The sequence below is a fragment of the Drosophila guanche genome, unplaced genomic scaffold, assembly GCF_900245975.1.
Source record: "Drosophila guanche unplaced genomic scaffold, DGUA_6, whole genome shotgun sequence".
Lineage (NCBI taxonomy): Eukaryota > Metazoa > Arthropoda > Insecta > Diptera > Drosophilidae > Drosophila > Drosophila guanche.
The window spans coordinates 6,266,240-6,288,936 of record NW_022995746.1 but is presented as its reverse complement, the minus strand read 5'-3'; the positions used below and the strand labels follow the sequence as shown (position 1 = coordinate 6,288,936).

The following is a 22,697-nucleotide window of genomic DNA, read 5'->3' as shown; positions in this document are numbered from 1 at the left end:
CATTCTCGCGAAATCAGTTCGTGTGGCCAAAGAATTTCCCAGGGAGCGTCTGAAGCTGTGGAATACCTTTTCTTACCCCCAGTTCAGCACAGTCCACAGCACGGCACAGCTCAATCTGCAGCTGTCAGGTGTGGCCGGCTAATTGAGAGAGTCGCGTTACGAGATCATCTTGACACTTTTCGAGGCAACGGGCAGAGGCAGCAGGCACCTGCCGGACGCCATGGATCCGCTGATGATTAACTAGTCACTCCAATTGAGAGGCAGCCGGTATGATGGTGGAGCGCAGGCAGAGGGACAGACAGGGAGCAGGCACCAGTCAGGTATGAGGTATGTCGTCTGTGATAAAAACACCGACAAGTGGCCCCGCTGCTGACGCATTTTGGCCCAAACGGCTGATAAGCCGCCAACAGTCGCAAAACGTAAATTCAATGCCAAAAAAAGCGAAAAAAAAACACTCTCTCGAAACACACAGCAAATAGAAGATACAGATAAAGATAGAGGCACACAGCAAAAGATACAGATACAAATACATAGCTAAAGATACAACTACAGATCCAGCGATAAATATATAAAATTCTTCTGGATTTTTTTCTTCGGCACAAATGGAAGTGGAAGATCCCAGCGTATTACTTATTCAAATTTCGATTAGCATCTTGAACCGTGGGAGCAAGCAATCCCCCAACCCTAGATAGAACTGGTGCCCCTCTGAGGGAACTGCCTCTGCACCTTCTAGACTGATAAATATTTGAGTTTTGCATGCCATAGCCATGAGTTCAACGTCGTACAGCGAGTCTTCAGGTGGCTCTGTGGCTCTGTGGCTCTGTGCTGTTGTTGCCGCACATTTAATTTTCAAACATTTATCAACAAATATTTGGCGCTTATCATTTGTTCAACTCAAACACATAGAGTGGAGAGGAGCGCGGTAATGATGAGGGTAGAGCAGAGGCAGCAGCTCTGTGGTTGCTCCACTCCTAAACAGAAGCTGCATCATCAGCATCAGCAGATTTACTGACCCGAACACCTGACAAGCAACCAACCAACCAACCAACCATCTCAACACATTTATTATGAGTATCTGCCCTGGCTGGACTTTTGTGCAATAATTTGCATGGATTTCTAGCTGTGGATTTTCGAGCTGATGCTGCTAATTATTGTGGGTGTGGAGTTCATGCTGGGTTATGGCTATGGATAGTGGATTGGATGGGGAATTATTTTTTAGGAATTGTTCAACCTCTAACCTTGAAGAGTTTGAAACTTTTGGCTCTACAAGGCTCTATAAATAATATCTGTAAATAAAAAGAAAACAAAAAACTTGTGGGACTTATGGTTATTATAGAAACACGGCATAAATGCAGCAAAAGGAACGAAATTAGATGAAATAACAACGAAAATGGCTACTAAAAATGCAAAATAAGCAAATAAATAACCAATATTAATTCCACCTATAATAAAAAGTGGTTAATTATGTGTTTAATTATGTTAAAAAGAGCCTGAGAGGCCAGCACCTCAGTGCCCATAATTTTCTACATATTTATCTATTTATTTTACCTAAAGAAATGAGGTAACACATATTTTTCCCATGGGGCAGGCGCAGAGCCCAAAGCAATTTGTGTTTTGGTTAGGCCCATGGGTTGCCATGGGCACCGGAAGACCCTTTGGCCACGTCAAAACCCCATATGCAGGTATGTACCTGTGCCCACAGTCGATACTCGCAGGAATCCACAAATTAAATCTAACCAAAGAAGGAGCCCAAAGACAAATTATGGGCATAGAAATTAGAAAGAACTAAAACAAATGCCAGAAGCGGCAGCAGCAGCAGTCGGAGAGCTCTAAAACCGAAACAGACGAAGGTAAGGGTAACCGCAGGAAGCGGCAAACAGCATTCCTGCCAGAGAGTGAGAGAGAGAGAGAGAGAGTGGGGCGGTGCCGCCCGAGGGCAGAGGAATGACACGCATCCGGTTTTGAAATTCCACAGAGCCAGGCCAAGAACAACCCAAAAAAAGACTAAAAAAAAAGAAGATCCAAGGAATTCAGACACTTGAAGTCGCCAGCCAGAACAGGAAGAGCCAAACCAACTCCATCTTTAGCGGGCAGAGGGGCAGCCCCCCGTGCCGATGGCGACACTGGAGCTGGACTACTTCAGGGCCGTGTCCCTCTACCGTCGTCGCTCCTACGACCAATGTGCAGAGCTGTGCAACGCCCTGTTGCAGGCCGGTCACGACAACAATGTCCAAATGTTTGCCACCAAAGAGGGAGGGGAGCAGGAGGAGCAGCCGCAGCAGCAGCAGCCACAGCAGGCGGAGACCGAAGGCAGCCGCAGATTCGGTAGCAATTTGCAACGCATTGGCCCGAGGCAACAGCCACAGTCGCAGCAGAAGGCCGTCGCCGCATCCATCATGATGCCCACTTGGCTGATGGAGGGCGTGTGGCAATTAAAGATGCGAGCTCTGACGCAGCGCGTCTACCTGGATGACCTCGAGGTGGATGATGCTGGCGAGGAGCAAGGTAAGTCGCAAACCAAACCCACTTTGACTGCAAACCAAAGCCAAACTTCCCCCCCACAGCCCACGAGGAGGTGGAGTTCGAGCGCATTGCCACGGCCGCGCGTCCTGGCAGCAGCATCAAGACCGCATTCCAGCCACGGCCGAGCACCAGCCAGCGCCTGGCGCAGCGCAGCAGTCGAGGCGCTGGCATGGCCCACTCCAGCGATGGGCGACTGAACAGCTCCCGTCCGGGTTCCGCGGCCGTGGCGCGTCCTGGCACGAGTCTGAGTCGTCCGGGATCCTCGCTGGGTGCCCGGCCTGCATCGCGTTGTGGCACAGCGTCGCGCGTGAGGGCCACCTCAGCGGCGGCTTTTAATGTGGGCGATGCCACGTCGAAGCTGTATCAGGCCTCACGCCTCAATCCCACCATCTATGCGGAGCGTGAGACGCTGGTCAAGGCGCTGTTTCAGTTCCTCTACTACCACGAGGCGGATGTGCAGAAGGCGCACTCCCTCTGCCAGGCGGTGCTCGAGGTGCAGCGGCAGCGACCCATTGCCACAGGCACTGACTGGTGGTGGCAGCAGCAAATGGGAAGATGTCTCCTCGCGCTCCACTATCCACGTCGTGCGGAGCCCTGCCTGCAGCAGTCCCTGGCAGCCTTTCCCCATCCCGACACTTATTTGCTGCTGTCGCGACTCTATCAGCGTCTCAAGCAGCCGGAACGCGCTTTGGTCTTGATTGGGGAAGTGGTGGATCTGCGTCCCTTCGATGTCACCTATCGCCTGGAGCAGGCGCGCATCCATCAAGCCATGGAGCGGCAGGAGGACTCGCAGCAGTTGTATCGCCTGGTGGCCCGACTGCAGCCCATCAATGTTGAGGCGCTGGCCAGCATTGCTGTGGGCTACTTCTACGACAACAATCCGGAATTGGCTCTCATGTATTACCGTAGAATACTCTCGCTGGGCGCACACTCGGCGGAGCTCTACTGTAACATAGCGCTGTGCTGTCTCTATGGCGGACAGATTGATCTGGTGCTGCCCTGCTTTCAGCGCGCCTTGGCCATGGCCACACAGCCCGAGCAGAAGGCGGATATTTGGTATAATTTGAGCTTTGTGGCAGTGGTGAGTCCTTCCGCATAGAAGTCCAAACTTTACTTAAATCTATCTTTAAATGTAGACCTCTGGAGACTTCAATTTGGCACGTCGCTGCCTGCAACTTTGCCTCACCTCGGATGCTCGGAATGGCGCGGCTTTGAACAACCTCGCCGTGCTGGCTGCGCAGGGTGGAGACATTATGGGCGCCAAGTCATACCTTAATGCAGCCAAAGATATGATGCCCGATGCGGAGGAAGTGACTGGCAATCTGCAATTTATGGATTTGCATTACAAATTGTAGATGAAATCGCGGCTCGCTCAGCTCAACCTTACGTTACCCAACACTGTTTTAAAACAAATGACATTTTCACCAAATAAACGGTTCATGGAGCAGCTTTTATTCAATATCCACGCCCTACTGCCTCTGCAGCCACTCGTAGATGGCGTCCAGCCCCACTTTGTTCACCGCACTGGCCTCCACAATGGTCACCTGTTGGCGTATTTGCTTCTGCAGCTTGGACATTTGCAGCATGAGCAGCGCCTCATTGCGCATCTGCCTGTAGGAATAATCCATTTTGGCCAGCACCAGCAGAATCTTTACCTTCTGTAGTCGTGGCTCCGTCAGTATGGAGTAAAATAACACCCCAGCTGCTGAGATCTGGCATAGATTGGATGTGTCCACCACATAGATGAGTTTTTTCACGTCCTCAAAGTACTGCCGCCACAGTGGAGCCATGCTGCCGCCTATCTCCAGTATCTGAATGGACTTGGGCAGATGCTTGCTCCCGTGGGGGTGTGCAGGTGCGGATCCATCCGCTGGCGGTGGCTTTGGTTTGTCGCTGTTTGGCGATTTGGTGGGAAAATGAATGCGATAAATGCCCGTGCCAATGGTGGGCATGGAGTAGCTTGTCTCGTCAATAGAGTCCGGCTCTTGGAGCGCCTTCAGCAGGTGGGTCTTGCCCGAACGCTTGGGACCCAGACAAATGCAGGACATTTTTACCGTTGCTTTTCCTTCGATATTGATCAAACAACCAGAAATTCAACTATGACTCCATCTATCGCACACATTGTAAACTAACTCAGCAGTCTGTTAAGCACAAAGGGTGCTGTTGTAGTCACTTTTGCAAATTACCAGGTATATTTCGGTATATTTCGAGCGCTTATCGAAAACACATTGTCACCTTGCTGGTCACGCTGTATGCTGTCTCATCGTAAACAAAATTTATATTTGTGGATAAAATGGATGAAATTTGCGCGAAACCAAAACCCACAGAAGTACCTCGTGAGGAAGTCAAACAAACCGGCTTTGAGAAGCAGTTTTCGGTGCCTGTGAATGGCATACCCACGGAAATAGTGTACCATCGCTTCGGGCGCAAGCGTCTGCTGGTCATCACGCAGCTTGGCAAGATTGCCGGCACCTACAATGTGAGCTTCGACATAAGCAACAGTCCCTCAGTGCTCAAGCCCGTGCACAATCCGGACTTCCACGTCTCGGTGCCAATAACCATAAACTGCTGTCTGGGAGCCAACACTGCTGAAGTCGACTGTGCCATTCAGTTCCTGGTCAACAACACGAAACTTTGGGAATCGCCAACGGATTTTGTTATCTGCCTCGGCCTGAAGGAAATCGACAGCCCCAATCTGCACGCCCTGGCCAAAGTGCTGAACGAGGTTGTGCTCTAGCATTATCCATTTATATATTATTATTATGATAACCCAATAAACGTCACAGACCAATCACTTTTCGCAAACGTTTATATTTCGTCGAATTTGTACATTAAAACGTGTACGAAAGTCGGAAATAAAAACATCACTTCATAGGGATAAAAAAGCACAAACACGGCGGATGTTATGTCGGTATGGATGTGGTTCATAAGCATATATTGGATGCTTAATCGAACAGGCCGAATCCCATGTCGTCGTCGGACACATCGGACTCTTCCTCCTTCTTCTTCTCCTCCTTCTTGGCCTCGGCGGCTGGTGCATCAGCAGCAGCGGGGGCAGCAGCACCACCAGCTGGGGCAGCACCAACTCCGGAGCCGATGTTGGTAATCAGATCCTTAACGTTGACGCCCTCCAGAGCCTTGGCGAAGAGACCGGGCCAGTAGGGCTCGACCTCAACGTTGGCGGCCTTCAGGATGGTGGAGATTTTCTCACCCTACGGCAATACATACAAAAAAATATGATTAGTAGGTGTTGTGGAACAGTGCAATGCATCACAGGATTAACAAATCTTTCACAAATCCATTAGGATGCCGCCAAACCGAAAAGATTTGTTTTCCATTGGCATTGACTTTGACAACTCAAACTTACAGTGACGGCAACATCGTCATCAACCAGGATGAGGGAAGCGTAAACGCAGGCGAGCTCAGCTTTTGTCGACATTGTGAAATTGGTGTTTAATTAATTATTGTGCAAGTCGCCAAAAATTAATTTGTTTAATAAATGGCCTTAGCTCTATTGAGAACAAGCACGCTGGGGAAAAGTCCAAACCGGAAAGAGCTGATATCGGAAGTGTGGCCGCCGAAGAATTTTCGTACTAATATACCGTCTGACCATAAGAAATATACCAAAATATATGTTAAATATACCATGTTATATACCAATACACAATTTCGACACCAGAATATACCAACAAGTATAAAATATACCATAAACGGTCACCCTGTCTGTTAGTAAACAAAAAAGGCGCGCAGAATGTCGGACTCAGAAGATATCAAAATCAAGGCGGAACACGAAACTATAGCCGATGGCGATCAATCCCAGGATGAGGAGATGAAGGAAATACTCAAAATCACGTCGCTAAAGTCGTTGGGTCCGTTTATTGCTTCTCAGGAGAATAGCCAGAACACGGTGTACCTCAGCGATGTGCCGGCCGTGTGCAAGGAAAAACCCTGCATGCTAGGCGTTGACGAGGCGGGCCGTGGTCCCGTACTGGGTCCCATGGTCTACGGCATCTCTTACTGCCCGGTGGAGAGCAAGCAGGCGCTGATCGATCTGGGCTGCGCCGACTCCAAGCAACTGACGGAGGAGAAGCGGGACATCATCTTCAACGAAATAAACACCCTCGAGTATGCCAACAGCTGCATGGGCTGGGCCGTGGAGATTATCTCACCCAATGTGATCAGCACGAGCATGTACCGGCGGGCCAAGTGCTCGCTGAACGAAGTCTCCATGGAATCGGCCATGGGTCTGATCCAACGCGCCATCGATGCGGGCGTGAACATAGCCGAGGTCTATGTTGACACGGTGGGGCCGCCGGAGAAGTACCAGGAGAAGCTGATGCGTCGCTTTCCCAGCTTCAAGATCACCGTGGCCAAGAAGGCCGATTCCACCTACCCAATTGTCTCTGCGGCCAGTATCTGCGCGAAGGTAACCCGCGATCATGCGCTCAAAGTGTGGCGCTTTCCCGAGGGTTTGGTCATCAAGGACAATGCCTTTGGCAGCGGCTACCCAGGGGATCCAGTCACGAAACGTTTTCTTACCGAAAACATTGATCTGGTGTTTGGTTTCCCGCGGCTCGTGCGCTTCAGCTGGTCCACAGCGGAGAATGCGCTGGCGGACAAGGCCTACGACATGGAGTTCGATGAACCGGAAACGGAGAAGCCAAAGTACGCAGGCACCAAGCTGACAAAGTTCTTCAAGGGCACCACCAAAGAGGGCGAAGTAATACGCGAGGAATGTCGCTTCCTCAAGCAACGTCATCTGTCCAGTGTCCACGAGTTTTAGACGTTGGATAAATCAATTTTAAATATAGCTTTAGCTTTAATGAATCTTATGTTTTTCGCCAATTCTTCTTTATAAATCTTAGGCTTACGTTTGTGTTTACAGGCTACGTGTGGGGGCGGGGCGGGGGATGCAGTTACACTGTTCTGAATGTATGCGTGAATCGGTTCTGATCTCTCCATCTCCATCCATCTGCATGTCTGTGGAGTTGGGACAGGGTGTTGTGGGACAATACTCGTACTCGTATGATTTAAGTCTTAAGTGTAAAAGGGCAGCATGAAGTTAGGAGCAGGAGAGACTATATAGAAGTGGTTTAGAGGGGGGTTCGTCGTCGTCATCCACTCTCGATCGATACAATAACAAAATGCATAAAGTTATACTAAACGATTTCTGTATAAAAATTGTGTGGGGCGGGGAGGAGTTCTTAGAATCATAGAGCTTACAATTAAGATTAAAAACGAGCAGAGGGGGCAAAACGCGTTGTGTGACTAAGCGTACGAAAGACATTGGACAAAAGCATAAGGAGGGGAAAACTCGTTACCCAAAGCGCTTGGACATCTCTGCAGGTACACATGAAATGGATATTGCTTCATGGGAACAAAAGAGAGTCCAAGCAGCTCCGTTTTGAAGGTGTGTTTCTGGGTGTTCGGGGATGTTTACAGTTTACATAGAAGCGTTTTTTTTTTTAATAGACAAAACTCAGAATCTCCTGGACGCGTGCTGGCGCTGTTAGCGTATCCACAACGCCATTGAGTGCCGTGGATCAGAACTTCCGCAGATCGAGCACAAAAACGCTGCCGTCGGAGGCACTGGCGCCCACTTTGGTGCCCTTGGAGTTCCAGCAGACCTCGAAAATGCCACCAGTGCCCTTGTAGCTGTGCACCAGCTGTCCGGTTTGCGTGCTCCAGATGTGCACACACTTGTCGAAGCTGCCCGAGGCCAGATGTTTGCCATCGGGACTGAAGGCCACCGAGTAGACGGGCTCCGTGTGCTTGGTGAGCGTGTGAATGCAGCTGCCCCGCTCTACGTCCCACAGTCGCACCGTGGAATCGAAGGATGCCGAGGCGAGAATAAGATTCGTATTCGGATTATTTGTGCCCGGCCCCGTGGGCGACCACTTTATCGTGTAAATCTCCTTGGAATGCGCCTGCAGATCGTGACAGCAGCGATCCCGATTCATGCTCCAGATCTTCAGTGTCATATCATCGGAGCAGGAGGCCAGTAGCTGTCCCTGCGGACACCACTTGATGGCATTCACCTCATTGGTGTGCCCACGGAACGTCTTGATGGGCTCATTCACGCCCAGCCGACACACGTGTATCCGTTGATCCGTGCTGCACGAGGCAAATGCCAGATTTGTCTGCCAATCAACGTCCAGGGCGGGTGCACTATGGAAGGCAAATTGTTGCGTGCACTGACCCGTGGAGGCGTCCCAGATGATTGTTGTTTTGTCCACGCCGGCGGAAAGAATGTAATTGCCGCTTTTGTTCCACTTGAGCGCGAAAATCGGTCCCTTGTGCTGGCCTAGCGTGGAAGCCAGCCGTCCGTCTGTCTTCCAGATGCGCGCATAACCATCGTAGCTGCCTGTGGCCAGCAGCGAGCCATCACACTGCAAGGGAAAGGGATTACAGATCTGCGAAATCGAATACGGCGATATCTACTCACATTCCAGTCCAGCGATGTGACATCCTTGTTGCTGGGCACCTCTGCTCCGCCCTTTTGGATGCAGTGCCGCAGCACCAGCTGATTGGAATTGGTATTTGCATCGGACATGTCCCAGATGCGGGCAGTACTGTCGCCAGAGCCACTGGCCAGCAGGTCGCGACTTGGGTTCCAGGCACAAATGAACACCTCGCTCTCATGGCCACGCAGCACGCGTGCCTTGGACTCGGGTATCTCGATGCTCTGATCAATCTCCATGGCCTCAACGGGTGCGGGTGTGCCGCCCGTCGAGGAGGAGATGGTCCCACTGGGAGCTGAGCTCTGCGCTGTGGCTGTTCCCGCCGTTACATTGTTGGGCTGTGCACCCACTCGAATTGTGACAGCCGCAGTGGATGCCTTGGCACCCGCGGCTGTGGCTCCTCCGGCAGCAGCCGCTGTATCGGGATTGGAAGTCGAGACAGCGGCTCCGGCGGGTGCTGCGCCACTGGACGGCTGTTCGGCGCTGCTGGAGGTGTTGCTGTTGCCATTGGTGGATGTGGATGAGGCGGCGTCGTCTGTGCTCGTTGCATTTGCATTGCCCGCATTGTTCGCCGCCGACGAACTGCCGGGCTCACTGGAGTTGGCCTTTTTGTTTGCTCCGCTGGCGGCTGTGGCGGAGGAATCACCGGCCGCTGGGGCTGTGGCATTGGTGGAGCCGGCAGTGGCTGCCTGGGTTCCATTTCCGTTGCTTGCTCCGCTCCCTGCGTTATTGGCAGTGGCTGCGGCACTCCCACTGGAATCCACCTCATTGGTGGACTCTGTGGGCGTTGTGGTGCCCGTGGTGCTGCTGGATGACTTTGTGGCGCCCGCATTCGCCGTGCCGGGCTCCACCTTGATCTCAACCTTCACATTGCTGTTGGCATTTGTGGCTGCCGGCGCTGTGGAGTCAACGCCGGGTTTGCCCGGCTCCGTTTTGACCACCGGCTTGGGCGGCTTCACCTCCGGCATCACAGCATCGATCAGGGATAGCCCCTCAATGGGGCGCGCCACCTCACCATCCTCGCCCACGCTCCACTCCACCTCTGTGTAGAGCAGACCCTTCTGTAGAATGGTGAGCAGCGCAGCCGGCGGCACCAGGGCTCCATTAATATTGCTCTGCGAGATGTGTGACTCGATGCCAAACACGTACGAGGAATGCAGAAAGCCTACAACACAGAATGAAATTAGATATGACTAAACGTTGGCAGCGGTGTGCGAGGGGCCAATGGAAAATTTCCGACTCACCCGACTCCTGCAGATATCGGTAAACAAGAAAGTTTACCTCGTCGCTGGAAAAACTCATGGCTACCAGGGGGCGCACTCTTCCAGTTTTATGTTGTTTTTGAATGCACTTCAGGTCCTAGGAGCACTCGATGGACGACGACGACCGATTATTGTGGCGGTGGCGGCGACGGCAATGACGAGGGAGATAACACGGCACTGCGTAACACATGCGTCTGCATTTAGCACGCGCTCTCTGCTCCTCTCCAGCAATCGGATGGGGCCTGCTGGGTGTGCTGATGTCGCTATGTGGCTTTTAGTTGCGGTGGATCCGGCCTGTTGCTAAAATTACCAATTCACTTTGAAACGCAAGAGCATTTTACATATTTTTTTCACAAATAAAAACTGAGTATCGCAGCCCTGAAACGCGCAAAAAAATGGCGGAGTTCAGGCAAAAGGTCGTGAGTATGAGGTGGTTCGTTGCGGCTTTTTAATCGCTCCACACATGACGTCAGAAATGTAAAACCTCGAAATGGGAGATACACAATTAATTTGCTAAGTTGACTGCATGTAATAAAAAAAATATGATTTTTTCCTCACTCAATGACTTTACTTTCATTGCATTTCCAATGCATTTTCTAGAAACTCTTATAGCAAAGAATACAAATGGGAACCTGTGACGTCACAACGATTCGTATCGTGCACCTTTTCCGCAGCCCTGGCACAATTTGTTGGTATTTGCGGTATTTTGGCGTTTTGCCACACTATTCTGGACACTTGCGCCCGCTAGGAGGCTCTCCAGTCCGAGGCAGAGAGAGAAGAAAAATCAATAGAAATTTTCGTTTTAGTGAATTGCTCTGCATTTGGCAATAGTTAACAACAAAAAAGCAGCAAATATCAAAGTAAATCGGCAATCAGGTGGAGTTACATAAAGCCGAGTACTCGCGACAAACATTCCGCAGCCAACACCCAGAAAAAACGAAGCCGTGAGAGAGCCCAAGCCACAAAACGGAGCCAACTAATACAAAATTCCAGCACAACCAACGCCAGAGCCCAGAGCAGAGGCCCAGCGAAGCAGCAACCAAACCAACAATTTTTCACTGCGGGCCGCCTCTAATCGGGATCGTGTGTACTATTTAAGCATAAAAAGTAAGCAGCCAAAGCCCCATGGAAAGACACATACGCCCATTAATGTTTGTTTCGGTTTGTGCCAATAAAACGACTTCGTCATCTTGCGAAGAGAAAAAAAAGGAAAAAGTGACGTGACGTGAAAGCGAACGAGTGCACAAAGGCAGGCAACAAAGAGCCCAAAAAGTGATCATAAGCTAGAAGCCAAAAGCCGGTGGTTCGTCCGGTGGTCGCGGTTTCGGTTGCGGTCTCGGTCCCCACCAAATAAACCAAATAAATGCAAATGCAAACGCCACAGTTCGGGAGTGCAGGCAGGCGATAAAAGTGCGGTCCCCGAGGTCATCTCGTCGTTGGTGGAGCTCACTGAATCTGAATCTTTATCAGTTGTGTGTTGCTGTTGCTGCTCTGCTGTTGTGGCAGTGCCAAAGTTGCAAGAGTGCTTGCCAAGAGTGCGCGGGGGCGGCGTTGACAGCGGGCATCATTCCCCCTACCCTAACCCTCTACCCACTCGCGCGGAATGCCCTCAAATGTCAGGGTTCATTTTGCAATAAATGATTTGCAAGCAGATTCTTTTATTTTTCCCAATACCCCCCACCCACTTACTGATCAGCCCCCACCCTAATACGTGACGATTCTCTCCAACAGGTCTGACAGAGAATTTCATCGGAACGGCGGAACTACACTGAACGAAAATTGAAGCGGCTGATATTTTGTTTGCAAGCAAATAAAATACCCGACTCCGTCGTCGTCGCTTTCGTTGCTGTTGCTACTGCTGCTGCTGTTGTCGAGTTCGAGCCGATAAGAGCGTCTCGAGACTCGGCCGCCTCACAGGCAGATTTTTCTTGCGCCCCACAGTTTGCATAAAACCAGCGAAAATTAACAAGCTAACTACAATGGCGCCGGTGCGGGGGGATGGCATGAGAGGCCTGGCAGTGTTTATATCGGATATAAGAAACTGTAAGTAACAAACAAAAATATATAAAAATAAACTCTCCAGTAAATTGCTTGCATTTAAATTTAATTTATCAGTGAGCAGAGGCTGGGCAGAGCTAGCTTTTCTTATCCAAATTCATTCATAGGGGCGGAATCAGCGCCATTTCTTGATCAATTACTGAGAGGAGCAACACACACACACAGGCCTAACATATTTTTATTATGCATGAAAGTGCCGACGACGACAATTGTTGTTTGTTTGCCCCGTAACTCTGTCCGCATTATCGTCATGCTGCCCGTTACTGGTTTCCTCTCTCCACAGCATAGAGTCTCCAAGAGTCTCCACTTTTGGTGACTGGTACTAATTGTGACCACGAGTGAGAGAGAGCGAGCTAGGGCTTTTGAGAGTGAGAGTCACACACACATAAATCACTCTCCATTAATCGATCATATGTGTTCAGGCAACGGGGGAAAAAGAAAGCTTCTGCTTTTTCTGGGATTCTCCTTTTATGACCTTGACCCATTTATCATTCCTTTTCTGCAGGTAAAAGCAAAGAAGCGGAGGTCAAACGCATAAACAAGGAGTTGGCCAACATACGAAGCAAATTTAAAGGAGACAAAACTCTCGATGGCTACCAGAAGAAGAAATATGTGTGCAAGCTGCTATTCATCTTTCTACTGGGCCATGACATTGACTTTGGCCACATGGAGGCGGTCAATCTTCTGTCCTCCAACAAATACTCAGAGAAGCAGATCGTAAGTGGTTAAACAGAGGATCACCAGAAGACATTTAATAATCATGTGTGTCTTTCAGGGATATCTATTCATTTCGGTGCTGGTGAACACAAACAGCGATTTGATCCGCCTCATCATTCAGTCGATCAAGAATGATTTGCAGTCGCGGAATCCGGTGCATGTGAACCTGGCGCTACAGTGCATCGCCAACATTGGCAGCAGGGACATGGCCGAATCCTTTTCGAATGAAATACCCAAGCTGCTCGTTTCCGGCGACACCATGGATGTGGTGAAGCAATCGGCTGCGCTGTGCCTGCTGCGGCTGTTCCGATCCTCGCCCGATATTATACCCGGCGGCGAGTGGACCTCGCGCATCATTCACTTGCTGAATGACCAGCATATGGGCGTGGTGACGGCTGCCACATCGCTGATTGATGCTTTGGTCAAGCGCAATCCGGATGAGTACAAGGGCTGCGTGAATTTGGCCGTGTCGCGGCTCTCGAGGATCGTGACTGCCAGCTACACAGATTTGCAGGATTACACGTACTACTTTGTGCCGGCACCGTGGCTGTCCGTGAAGCTGCTGCGGCTGCTGCAGAACTACAATCCGGTGACCGAGGAGGCGGGCGTTAGGGCACGCCTGAATGAGACACTCGAGACGATCCTCAATAAGGCGCAGGAACCGCCGAAGAGCAAGAAGGTGCAGCATTCAAATGCCAAGAATGCCGTCCTCTTCGAGGCCATCAATCTGATCATTCACAGTGACAGCGAGCCCAATCTGTTGGTGCGTGCGTGCAACCAGTTGGGCCAGTTCCTCAGCAATCGGGAGACAAACTTGCGCTACCTGGCCCTCGAGTCCATGTGCCATTTGGCCACCTCAGAGTTCTCCCACGAGGAGGTCAAGAAGCACCAGGAGGTGGTCATACTCTCCATGAAGATGGAGAAGGATGTCTCCGTGCGCCAGATGGCCGTCGATCTGCTGTATGCCATGTGCGATCGCGGCAATGCCGAGGAGATTGTCCAGGAGATGCTCAACTATCTGGAGACGGCTGACTACTCCATACGCGAGGAGATGGTGCTCAAGGTGGCCATTCTCGCTGAGAAATACGCCACGGATTATACCTGGTAAGACCCAGACACGAAACTCTTTTGTGGAAAATCTTTCCTAACTCTTTTCATTCTCTCACTCGCAGGTACGTGGATGTAATCCTCAATCTCATACGCATTGCTGGCGACTATGTGTCGGAGGAGGTCTGGTATCGCGTCATTCAGATCGTCATCAATCGCGAGGAAGTGCAGGGCTATGCAGCCAAGACCGTGTTCGAGGCCCTGCAGGCTCCCGCTTGTCACGAGAATATGGTCAAGGTGGGCGGCTACATACTCGGGGAGTTTGGCAACCTGATCGCCGGGGACTCGCGCTCGGCACCGCTGGTGCAGTTTAAGTTGCTGCACTCCAAGTACCATCTGTGCTCGCCCATGACGCGTGCTCTGCTGCTGTCCACCTACATCAAGTTCATCAATCTGTTCCCGGAAATACGCACCAACATTCAGGATGTGTTCAGGCAACACAGCAATCTACGTTCGGCTGACGCGGAGCTGCAGCAGCGTGCCAGCGAGTATCTGCAGCTGAGCATTGTCGCCTCCACGGATGTGCTGGCCACCGTGCTGGAGGAAATGCCATCGTTCCCAGAGCGCGAGAGTTCCATTCTGGCCGTGCTCAAGAAGAAGAAGCCAGGTCGGGTGCCAGAGAACGAGATTCGGGAGTCAAAGAGCCCCGCTCCAACCTCGGGTGCGGTGATCCAGAACAACGTGCACGTGAACAACTCGCACAGCAAACTGAACAACAGCAATGCCAACACGGACCTGCTCGGGCTGAGCACGCCGCCGGCCAACAATGTGGGAAGCAACAGCACCCTCATCGATGTCCTAGGCGACATATACGGCAGCAACAACAACTCCAGTGCCGTCTACAACACCAAGAAGTTCTTGTTCAAAAACAATGGCGTGCTCTTCGAGAACGAAATGCTGCAGATTGGCGTCAAGAGTGAATTCAGACAGAATCTGGGACGGTTAGGGCTCTTCTATGGCAACAAGACACAGGTCCCGCTCACGGTAAGCGTCTCATTGCTCTTCCTCTGCAGTTTTAACATGCATTTTCGTTTAGAACTTCAATCCCGTTCTGCAATGGTCTGCGGAGGAGACGCTCAAGCTGAATGTACAGATGAAGGCTGTGGAGCCGACCCTGGAGGCCGGTGCACAAATCCAACAGCTGCTCACAGCCGAGTGCATTGAGGACTATGCCGATGCGCCAACCATTGAGATCAGTTTCCGCTACAATGGCACACAGCAAAAGTTCAGCATCAAGCTGCCGCTGAGCGTGAATAAGTTCTTCGAGCCAACCGAAATGAATGCCGAATCCTTCTTCGCACGATGGAAGAATCTAAGCGGGTAAGTGCCAGAGCTGCACATCTGAAACTGATTGCTAAATCAATGCTTCTATTATAGAGAACAACAACGATCACAGAAAGTGTTCAAGGCTGCACAGCCGTTGGATTTGCCTGGGGCAAGGAATAAGCTGATGGGCTTTGGCATGCAGCTGCTCGATTCTGTGGATCCCAATCCGGATAATATGGTCTGTGCGGGCATTATACACACGCAATCACAGCAGGTGGGCTGTCTGATGCGACTAGAGCCGAATAAGCAGGCACAGGTAAGGCTCAAACTACTCTAAGCTTCAGCTGAAACTAATTTTGTATTCCTTTTCCTTTGTAGATGTTCCGTTTGACTGTGCGCGCCAGCAAGGAGACGGTGACACGAGAGATATGCGATCTGTTGGCAGATCAATTTTAAGCCACAATCATGGGACAGGAAAGTTGTCCGCGGGGTGGAGAAGAAGCAGAGCTACGCTACGGCAAAAAGAAAACCACTTTACAATGCACAATCCTAAACACCTAGAGAAAATATCAAAGCAGGAGCAAGAACGATGATTTCGATGCCCGCCCTTAGTTATGTACGCCGCCGCCGTCGCCACTCCCATGACCGATCGACCGACCACCTACCAATCCACAGCCGCACTTCTCTTCTCTTCACACGTACCTTTTTGTCAAAATCGGAAAAATCTTCTACTGCAGCAGCAAAGAGTGGGAGCTCCGGACTCTTGCTGGCACTACACCCAATTTATTTTGAATATTCTTTTTTATGTCAAACCACTGCGCTAAGTCCTAAAAACTAAACCTAAAACCCCGAATCACAGAATCCGCATCAGAATTCTTTGTAAATGTTAAGCTCAAAAAAAAGTTCATAGTAGGAAAGAAAGAAGAGACATAATTAGATTATGTTGAAAATTGTGTATGACAAACATTATATATTGTTGCATCTTATGGAGGCAGTAGCAATTGGATATTATATACCATACTATACACACACATTATACATATATATATATATATATATATATATAAACTATATATAACATGAACATTCATACAAAAACCACATACATATACCTAGTATATACGTCGTTGTAATAAAAACAAAACAAAAAACTAAAAAAAAAACAATACGATGAAAGATAAAAGCTTGCAGCAGCGGAATTATATAAAAGAATGCAAATGACAAATATGCAAATCGTTATCTAAATATTTATACATATTGATTAATTGCAATTGCATTAACGAAATTTCATGTTTAGTGTTTTTTGGATTGAGAAAAGTTGAAGGAGCACGGAGAACGGCAAGTGGATCATTGCATGGAAATCTCATTAAATAATAGACAAATAATTAGTGGACGAAGGCAAATACTTTTTTGAATTGTTGAGCAAAAAAACAGAAACACTAAAAAAAGATTTAACGAATTATTCGGTCACGAAACGAAAATTGCAAAAAACAAAACAAAAGATACAAAAAAATATTATACATATACTTATAGAAGAATTTTTCGATTGATCGATCATGTGTGTGTATTATTTCGTTTCGTATATGTACCATAGATAACTGATAAACAAACAAAAAACTACATGTTGTGCCGCCTCGGTACCTCGGTGCGTGGCGATTTATATAGCACCAAGTATTAAAAACTAATCCCGATGCAGTGCAGATTGCAGGTACAGCAAGCGAAGCCATAGCAGCCGAGAAAGCAAAGAACAAAGAATTGTAAACTAAATATACATTATATAGATACTGAAATAACGATAATGGCAATTGTCACCCCCTTCCCAAACACTTTTACCCCTCCCCCTAATATGTACACTCTTCAGACTCTCTCTCTTTTTCATCTTATTTGCATGCCCTGCGGTTGGTTACCGTGCGTGTTTTTTCTATTAAGTGCAATAGTTAAATTGTTACACAAATTCCACAACAATTCCATGGAACAACCAACACACACACACATACAACAGATAAAGCGACTAAACGAAAAAGAAAACCCATAACTGACAACCACAAAAAACTACATATAGCAAATGCAGGAATTTATCTGTAAACGTAAAAAATATGTATTTAAATAAATAAATAAATATAAATTGAAACCATTCAGATAAGTCTTTTATGATTTGTGCCAAGAAATATTCTTGATGAGGCAAGAGAAGAATCTGTCGGAAGTGCTTAGAGACTTCCTCTGAGAACCAAAGGGTTAACTTGAAACGAATTGTAACTCTTGCACTCTTTTCTCTAGCTAGTAATTTTTAAATTGGATCCAATAGATCTATGAAAATACCAACAATTTTCGACCATAAAAACGATCCCTTAATAGCAGATCTAAAATCTGAGGCAACAACTCTTGATTGATTCGTTTATTTTGACCATTAACAAATCGATTTCCTAAGCAACAACTCTTCTTCGATTAATTTCGTGTCAACTTTAATGGTGGGAATACAGTCGTAAAAACATAGTAGTAGTACATATGATCTAAACTCTAGCTGTAACAATATATTGTTGGATCATTTCATATCTGGTTTAGCTTGAATCTCGCATTAATGTTCACCGAACTCAGCTCTGTGACCAAAAACTTGAAGGAGAAGGGAATTTCGATCATGGACACTGAACTGCTATCCCCGCACAGGCGACACGTTTGCGGCTTGGAAGACAGACCGCCACGCTCGTTTCGCTTGACAATCTGCTGCAGTGGCGACAGAATGGAACCGCACTTGTGACACACCAGCGTGTGCGTCTTGTCCGAGTTGTGGAAGAGGCGATCCTGCAGCAGAAAGGCTGCGCCATGGGATATCAGAGCGTCGCGTTCCATCTCTCCGAAACGTACACCACCTCCACGCTTGCGTCCCTTGATGGGCTGCTGGGTGCGCGCCTCGACGGTGCCTGTGGAGCGCACCTGCCATTTGTCGAAGACCATGTGACGCAGCCGCTGATAGTGGACCACGCCGAAGAAGATATCCGCCGTCATCTCGCGCCCATCCACGCCTGAGTAGAGGCGCTCCGTGCCGTAGTAGTTGTAGCCGCCGGCCTCCAGCATCTTGCCAAAGTAATCGATGGCCGTATTCTGCTCCGAAAAACGGAAGGGTGTGGCATCATACACACCGCCATGGACAGCGGCGCTCTTGCCGGCCATCGTCTCGATCATCATGGCGATTGTCATACGCGAGGGGAAGCCGTGAGGATTGAACACAATGTCGGGTACCATGCCGGACTCCGTGAAGGGCAAATCCTCGGCGGGATACTTCTGCGAGCAGATGCCCTTCTGTCCAGCGCGCGAGGCAAACTTGTCGCCAATTGTAGCCGGACGTGGCACCCGCAGCGTAATGCAAACGGTCTTCTTGGGCGTGAGGTCGAAGCTGCCCAACTGCCGAACGCTGTCCACAAAACATTCCTCCTTCTCGTCCATTTTCACCACATTGTAGGAGGCCACCTCGCCATCAAAGTAGCAGTACAGCGGGCAGCCAAAGCTGAGCTTGGCGCCCGGTTGCGGCAATCCATCCGAGTCTAAATACTCGACCAGCTCCGGCTTGTGCGGATGACGAGCAAAGTAGCTGCTCTTTTTGGGCAGCTGCACGAACTTTGACTTGTAAATGCTGCCGTAGGCAAACCCACGCTCGTATGCGGACTTGTTGATGATCATGGCATCCTCCATGTCGTAGCCCGTGTACGAAATGACCGCCACAATGGCATTGGTGCCCATGGCAAAGTCATCCAGCCCGATGTTGTCGTAGTGCACGGGCCGGAAGAGCGGTGTGCCGGGCGTCTGCAGGCGATACAGCTTATTGGCCGCCTGCTTGGGCCAGTTCAGGCAGGGCGTGCCCATCGTTTGCTTGCCCATCTGACACTGGTACATGTTACGGGGCGACTGGTTGTAGTCTGGCATGGGAATGAGGTTCGCCAGGTTGCTCATAAAATGCGTCTTTGCCAGCTCCAAGTGAGTGGTGAAGTCTGGGTAGATCTCCTTTGGATCGATGGCTATCTCCATGTACAGCTGCTCCAGGGTGCCAATATACTCGACTTGTTTCCACTTGATGTTCCACACGGGACGCATCATGCGTGCGGGACCCGTTGACAGATAGAGACCGGGAAACTGGCCATTTTTCTTGTACGGAATGAAGCCGATTTCCATCATCTTTGGCACCGTACCGGTTATCTTTTCATAGCGTAAATCCTCGACTATGTTGCAGGCTTCGGACTGGAAGATGTGGCCTAAATGCTTGCCATCCAGGAGCACTGCATACAGCTTGGCATCGGGATGACTTTGGGCAGACAGCGGCAGCATTCCCATTTCCAGCAGCTTCGTGGGAATGGCCTGAAATGGAAGGAATGAGTTGATATTTCCTTTACAGAGAGTAGCGTGTATATACATACCTGCACCAGCTTAGGATCTGGTCGCTTGGATATCTCACACGTCAGGGTCAAGTGATTGAGCAGACCGCAAGGCGTACCATCGGGCGTGTGCACAGGGCAAATGAAGCCCCAGGCGTCGGGCAGCAGCTGGCGTGCCTCTGTGGTGCGCATCGTGGTGAAGTAGGAGCCACGATGAATGGCCCGAAAGTGGGACATGTAGCGCATGCGATTGATATTCTCAGCCATGATGACCAATCCGCTGTTCTGCATGAGTCCCAGGCCCGTGTTGCTCGCTATGTTGCCGGTGGCCAGGAAGGATTCAATGGATTTGCCCACACCGCCAGACTGACGCATGCACTGCGTCAGAATGCTGCTGCTGAGGAGGCTGTCCGGCGTGTTGAGCTTCTTCTGGAGAACACGGCGCACAACGGAGACCCAGTTCTCGATGCGCTCGCCCAGATACTTCTGATAGAGATGCCCTGGTAGCAGCACTTCCTGCATCATGGCCGAGTCAACGTTCTCCACCTTGTGCTTGCCCTGGGCGCACTGGAAGAGCTTCTGCACCATGAAAACAATCAGCTGGAACTTCTCCTCGTAGGTATCCAGGTGCACCAAGATGCGTTCACGCAGAATAAAGTCGGTGACATCCTCATCAGGCTGCCACTCGGGCACGACGGTGAACCGGGAGCGGAAGAGGGTGCCAATGAAGGACCGGCACTGGGCGTGCGTGTAAACTCCCTCGTTCTGGACATCCCTGAGCATGGTTTGGACACACGAAACGTAGTACTGATCATCTTCGTAGCCCTTCACCAGCCTGTTGTAGATCTCCTCGTCCGTGTAGTCCATCAAGCACTTGAGGATGAGACAAACGGGGACATAGGACAGCCGCTTGATATGGGAGAACATGAAGCGAGCCGATCCGTTGTTGAGGTAATGCAGAACGTTGCTGAAGGAGCACTCGTCTTCGCGCACTGTCTGCACCATTATGCCCAAATCACTGAAGTTCTGGCCACGGTCCTTCCAGGTCGAACGCTTCACGCAGATCGGATGATTCCGCCGGACGAGCACCAGCATGCGGACAATCTTCTCGTTTCCACGTATCACAAAGATGCCACCCCACTCGGAGTCGTGTTCGCCATGCTTCACCATCTCTTGCGGCGAGCCCTTGCCCAGATTGCATGCCTTGGAACGCAGCATCACCGGCACCTCACCCAGATCCATGTTGATGGGCGTCTTTTGCAGCCCATTCACACTCCATGCCAGTCGCACCGAGCACATGCCCGAGTAGGAGACGTGTAGCTGGCGCGAGTCTGTGGGATAAATTTCACGTGTTCGCACGTCAATCACATCCTGCGGCACCTGAGGCTTTGCTATCCAAATGTTCTCCACCTTCAGCGAGATTCGCTCTCCAGCCGGGCTCTGCATCTGGACGGGCGGCATGTGCTTGGCCAGAAAATCCAGGCCCACTGTCAGCATCTCATCGAACGAGTCCACATGTGGGGCTCCAAGGTTTGCCAAGTGCTGCAGGTCAGATTCAAATCGGTCACAGGCGGGTGAGAATATTACAGCAGCCTCTTACCTTGTTCAGCTGCTTGGGTATCGCTTTGAATTCTGGCCGGGAATTCGTCAGCACAGGATCCGTTTTCATTTCCTCCAGCATTTTGCTTGTTTCTTTCAGGAAATTAATCAAAAATAATAAAACCCAGTGCGCTGACCGTTGCACGTGTTGTTTGGGTCGGAGCCAGTGTGACCGCGCAACTATCAATCAAATATACCGACAGACCCTCAAAAATATACCAAAATATTCATTGAAATTATAACTGTTTTGAAGGATACCACTCCTCCATCATCAGCGATCTTTTCTTTTTCAACATAGATATGTTAGCATTTAGTAAACATTATCTAATCACAAAAGCCATTTTTATTATTAATTCATCATTCATATCATTCTTAATTGATAAATCCATTTCTGGGTCCAATTGGGTTGCTGTTGGGCTCGCGTACTGCCACCCAATTTTGCGCTTTAAATTATCGAAATATTCTTCCAGCGAATCTTGATTAAAGCCCCGAATATTAATATATGCGATATCTTATATTCATAATAGACCTTTTAGTGACTTAATTTTTGATTTTCCTTTGCAAGTTTCAAACCACCTTGCCAGGCATGTCGCTTGGTAATCGCGTTCCGTTATTTTACTTGGACCGAACTTAGCTATTCTTAAGTAGCTCTTCAAAGGCTTTGTCAGCCAGGAAATATGTGTGGTGCGGAAGGTCGAAAGCACCGTTCATTCTTTTTATTCATTCTAACAGGCGCAATTCGGAAAGCTTCAGTGTTAATCTGTTGAAGAGCTGCTGTACCGAGCTTTACCGAGCACTGTTTAGTTCTAGGTGTGTAGCATTGCCATAAACAAAAAATGGGCACCGTTTCATTCAGCCAAACTGTGCTAATAATCTTTAAGTTTCATTAATTTCTTAGTTTGCACTTAAACACCCATTGGTCAACAGAAGGTTAATCGGTCTGGTCAATGACTCTAAATAATATTTACTCGATTTTAATATTCTGTTTAAAATTGCCATCCAACTGAGACTCTCAGCCGTGGAACTACAATTTTCTACGGTTGTACGATACATTCGCCACAAGATTGGCCTACTCTTCTTGACTCTTTTAAGGGATTGTTTACAAAAATAACGATTTAGCTGAAAGGGTTAGAAAAAAACGAAATAAATAAACTCTACGTTTTGAGAATGTATTGTTACGTTATTTGCAATTTGTTGCTGGCCACCCAGTAGTATGTATCTTTATATACCCTTTTTCTATTATTTAATATTAACATTTCGTTTTCAGAGCTGCTCTTAAACATAATAATGGCTTAATGTTTCTATATTATGCAAAATTGGTTAAGATATACAGCTGATTG

At 49.2% G+C, this 22,697-nt stretch overlaps 8 protein-coding genes across 8 annotated transcripts; 4 read left to right on the top strand and 4 right to left on the bottom strand.

Annotated features, from left to right (window-relative positions):
* The first annotated feature begins 1,858 nt into the window (after positions 1 to 1,858).
* Positions 1,859 to 3,982, top strand: LOC117582636 (tetratricopeptide repeat protein 8). Its single transcript, XM_034270516.1, has 3 exons — positions 1,859 to 2,505; positions 2,565 to 3,604; positions 3,660 to 3,982. Exons 1-3 carry the CDS (start codon positions 2,115 to 2,117, stop codon positions 3,876 to 3,878), a joined length of 1,650 nt encoding a protein of 549 aa, XP_034126407.1. The 5' UTR covers positions 1,859 to 2,114; the 3' UTR covers positions 3,879 to 3,982.
* On the bottom strand, positions 3,966 to 4,581 carry LOC117582641 (ADP-ribosylation factor-like protein 16). The gene has a single exon (XM_034270523.1). It carries the CDS (start codon positions 4,569 to 4,571, stop codon positions 3,993 to 3,995), a length of 579 nt encoding a protein of 192 aa, XP_034126414.1. The 5' UTR covers positions 4,572 to 4,581; the 3' UTR covers positions 3,966 to 3,992.
* A 179-nt stretch (positions 4,582 to 4,760) lies between these two features.
* Positions 4,761 to 5,322, top strand: LOC117582642. The gene has a single exon (XM_034270524.1). It carries the CDS (start codon positions 4,817 to 4,819, stop codon positions 5,258 to 5,260), a length of 444 nt encoding a protein of 147 aa, XP_034126415.1. The 5' UTR covers positions 4,761 to 4,816; the 3' UTR covers positions 5,261 to 5,322.
* On the bottom strand, positions 5,315 to 6,096 carry LOC117582643 (60S acidic ribosomal protein P1). Its single transcript, XM_034270525.1, has 2 exons — positions 5,891 to 6,096; positions 5,315 to 5,735 (listed from the first exon to the last, which is right to left on the bottom strand). The coding sequence occupies exons 1-2, from the start codon at positions 5,960 to 5,962 to the stop codon at positions 5,469 to 5,471; spliced, it is 339 nt and encodes a 112-aa protein (XP_034126416.1). The 5' UTR covers positions 5,963 to 6,096; the 3' UTR covers positions 5,315 to 5,468.
* A 142-nt stretch (positions 6,097 to 6,238) lies between these two features.
* On the top strand, positions 6,239 to 7,355 carry LOC117582639 (ribonuclease H2 subunit A). The gene has a single exon (XM_034270520.1). The coding sequence runs from the start codon at positions 6,275 to 6,277 to the stop codon at positions 7,304 to 7,306; it is 1,032 nt and encodes a 343-aa protein (XP_034126411.1). The 5' UTR covers positions 6,239 to 6,274; the 3' UTR covers positions 7,307 to 7,355.
* Positions 7,356 to 7,527: 172 nt separating this feature from the next.
* Positions 7,528 to 10,627, bottom strand: LOC117582634 (F-box-like/WD repeat-containing protein ebi). The gene is made up of 3 exons (XM_034270512.1): positions 10,229 to 10,627; positions 8,969 to 10,149; positions 7,528 to 8,912 (listed from the first exon to the last, which is right to left on the bottom strand). The coding sequence occupies exons 1-3, from the start codon at positions 10,284 to 10,286 to the stop codon at positions 8,067 to 8,069; spliced, it is 2,085 nt and encodes a 694-aa protein (XP_034126403.1). The 5' UTR covers positions 10,287 to 10,627; the 3' UTR covers positions 7,528 to 8,066.
* A 358-nt stretch (positions 10,628 to 10,985) lies between these two features.
* LOC117582633 (AP-2 complex subunit alpha) lies at positions 10,986 to 17,411 on the top strand. Its single transcript, XM_034270511.1, has 8 exons — positions 10,986 to 11,353; positions 11,978 to 12,289; positions 12,810 to 13,021; positions 13,080 to 14,125; positions 14,194 to 15,112; positions 15,165 to 15,448; positions 15,506 to 15,710; positions 15,773 to 17,411. The coding sequence occupies exons 2-8, from the start codon at positions 12,226 to 12,228 to the stop codon at positions 15,848 to 15,850; spliced, it is 2,808 nt and encodes a 935-aa protein (XP_034126402.1). The 5' UTR covers positions 10,986 to 11,353; positions 11,978 to 12,225; the 3' UTR covers positions 15,851 to 17,411.
* A 423-nt stretch (positions 17,412 to 17,834) lies between these two features.
* LOC117582632 (DNA-directed RNA polymerase I subunit RPA2) lies at positions 17,835 to 21,522 on the bottom strand. The gene is made up of 3 exons (XM_034270510.1): positions 21,359 to 21,522; positions 19,801 to 21,300; positions 17,835 to 19,741 (listed from the first exon to the last, which is right to left on the bottom strand). Exons 1-3 carry the CDS (start codon positions 21,437 to 21,439, stop codon positions 17,942 to 17,944), a joined length of 3,381 nt encoding a protein of 1,126 aa, XP_034126401.1. The 5' UTR covers positions 21,440 to 21,522; the 3' UTR covers positions 17,835 to 17,941.
* Between the last annotated feature and the right edge of the window lie 1,175 nt (positions 21,523 to 22,697).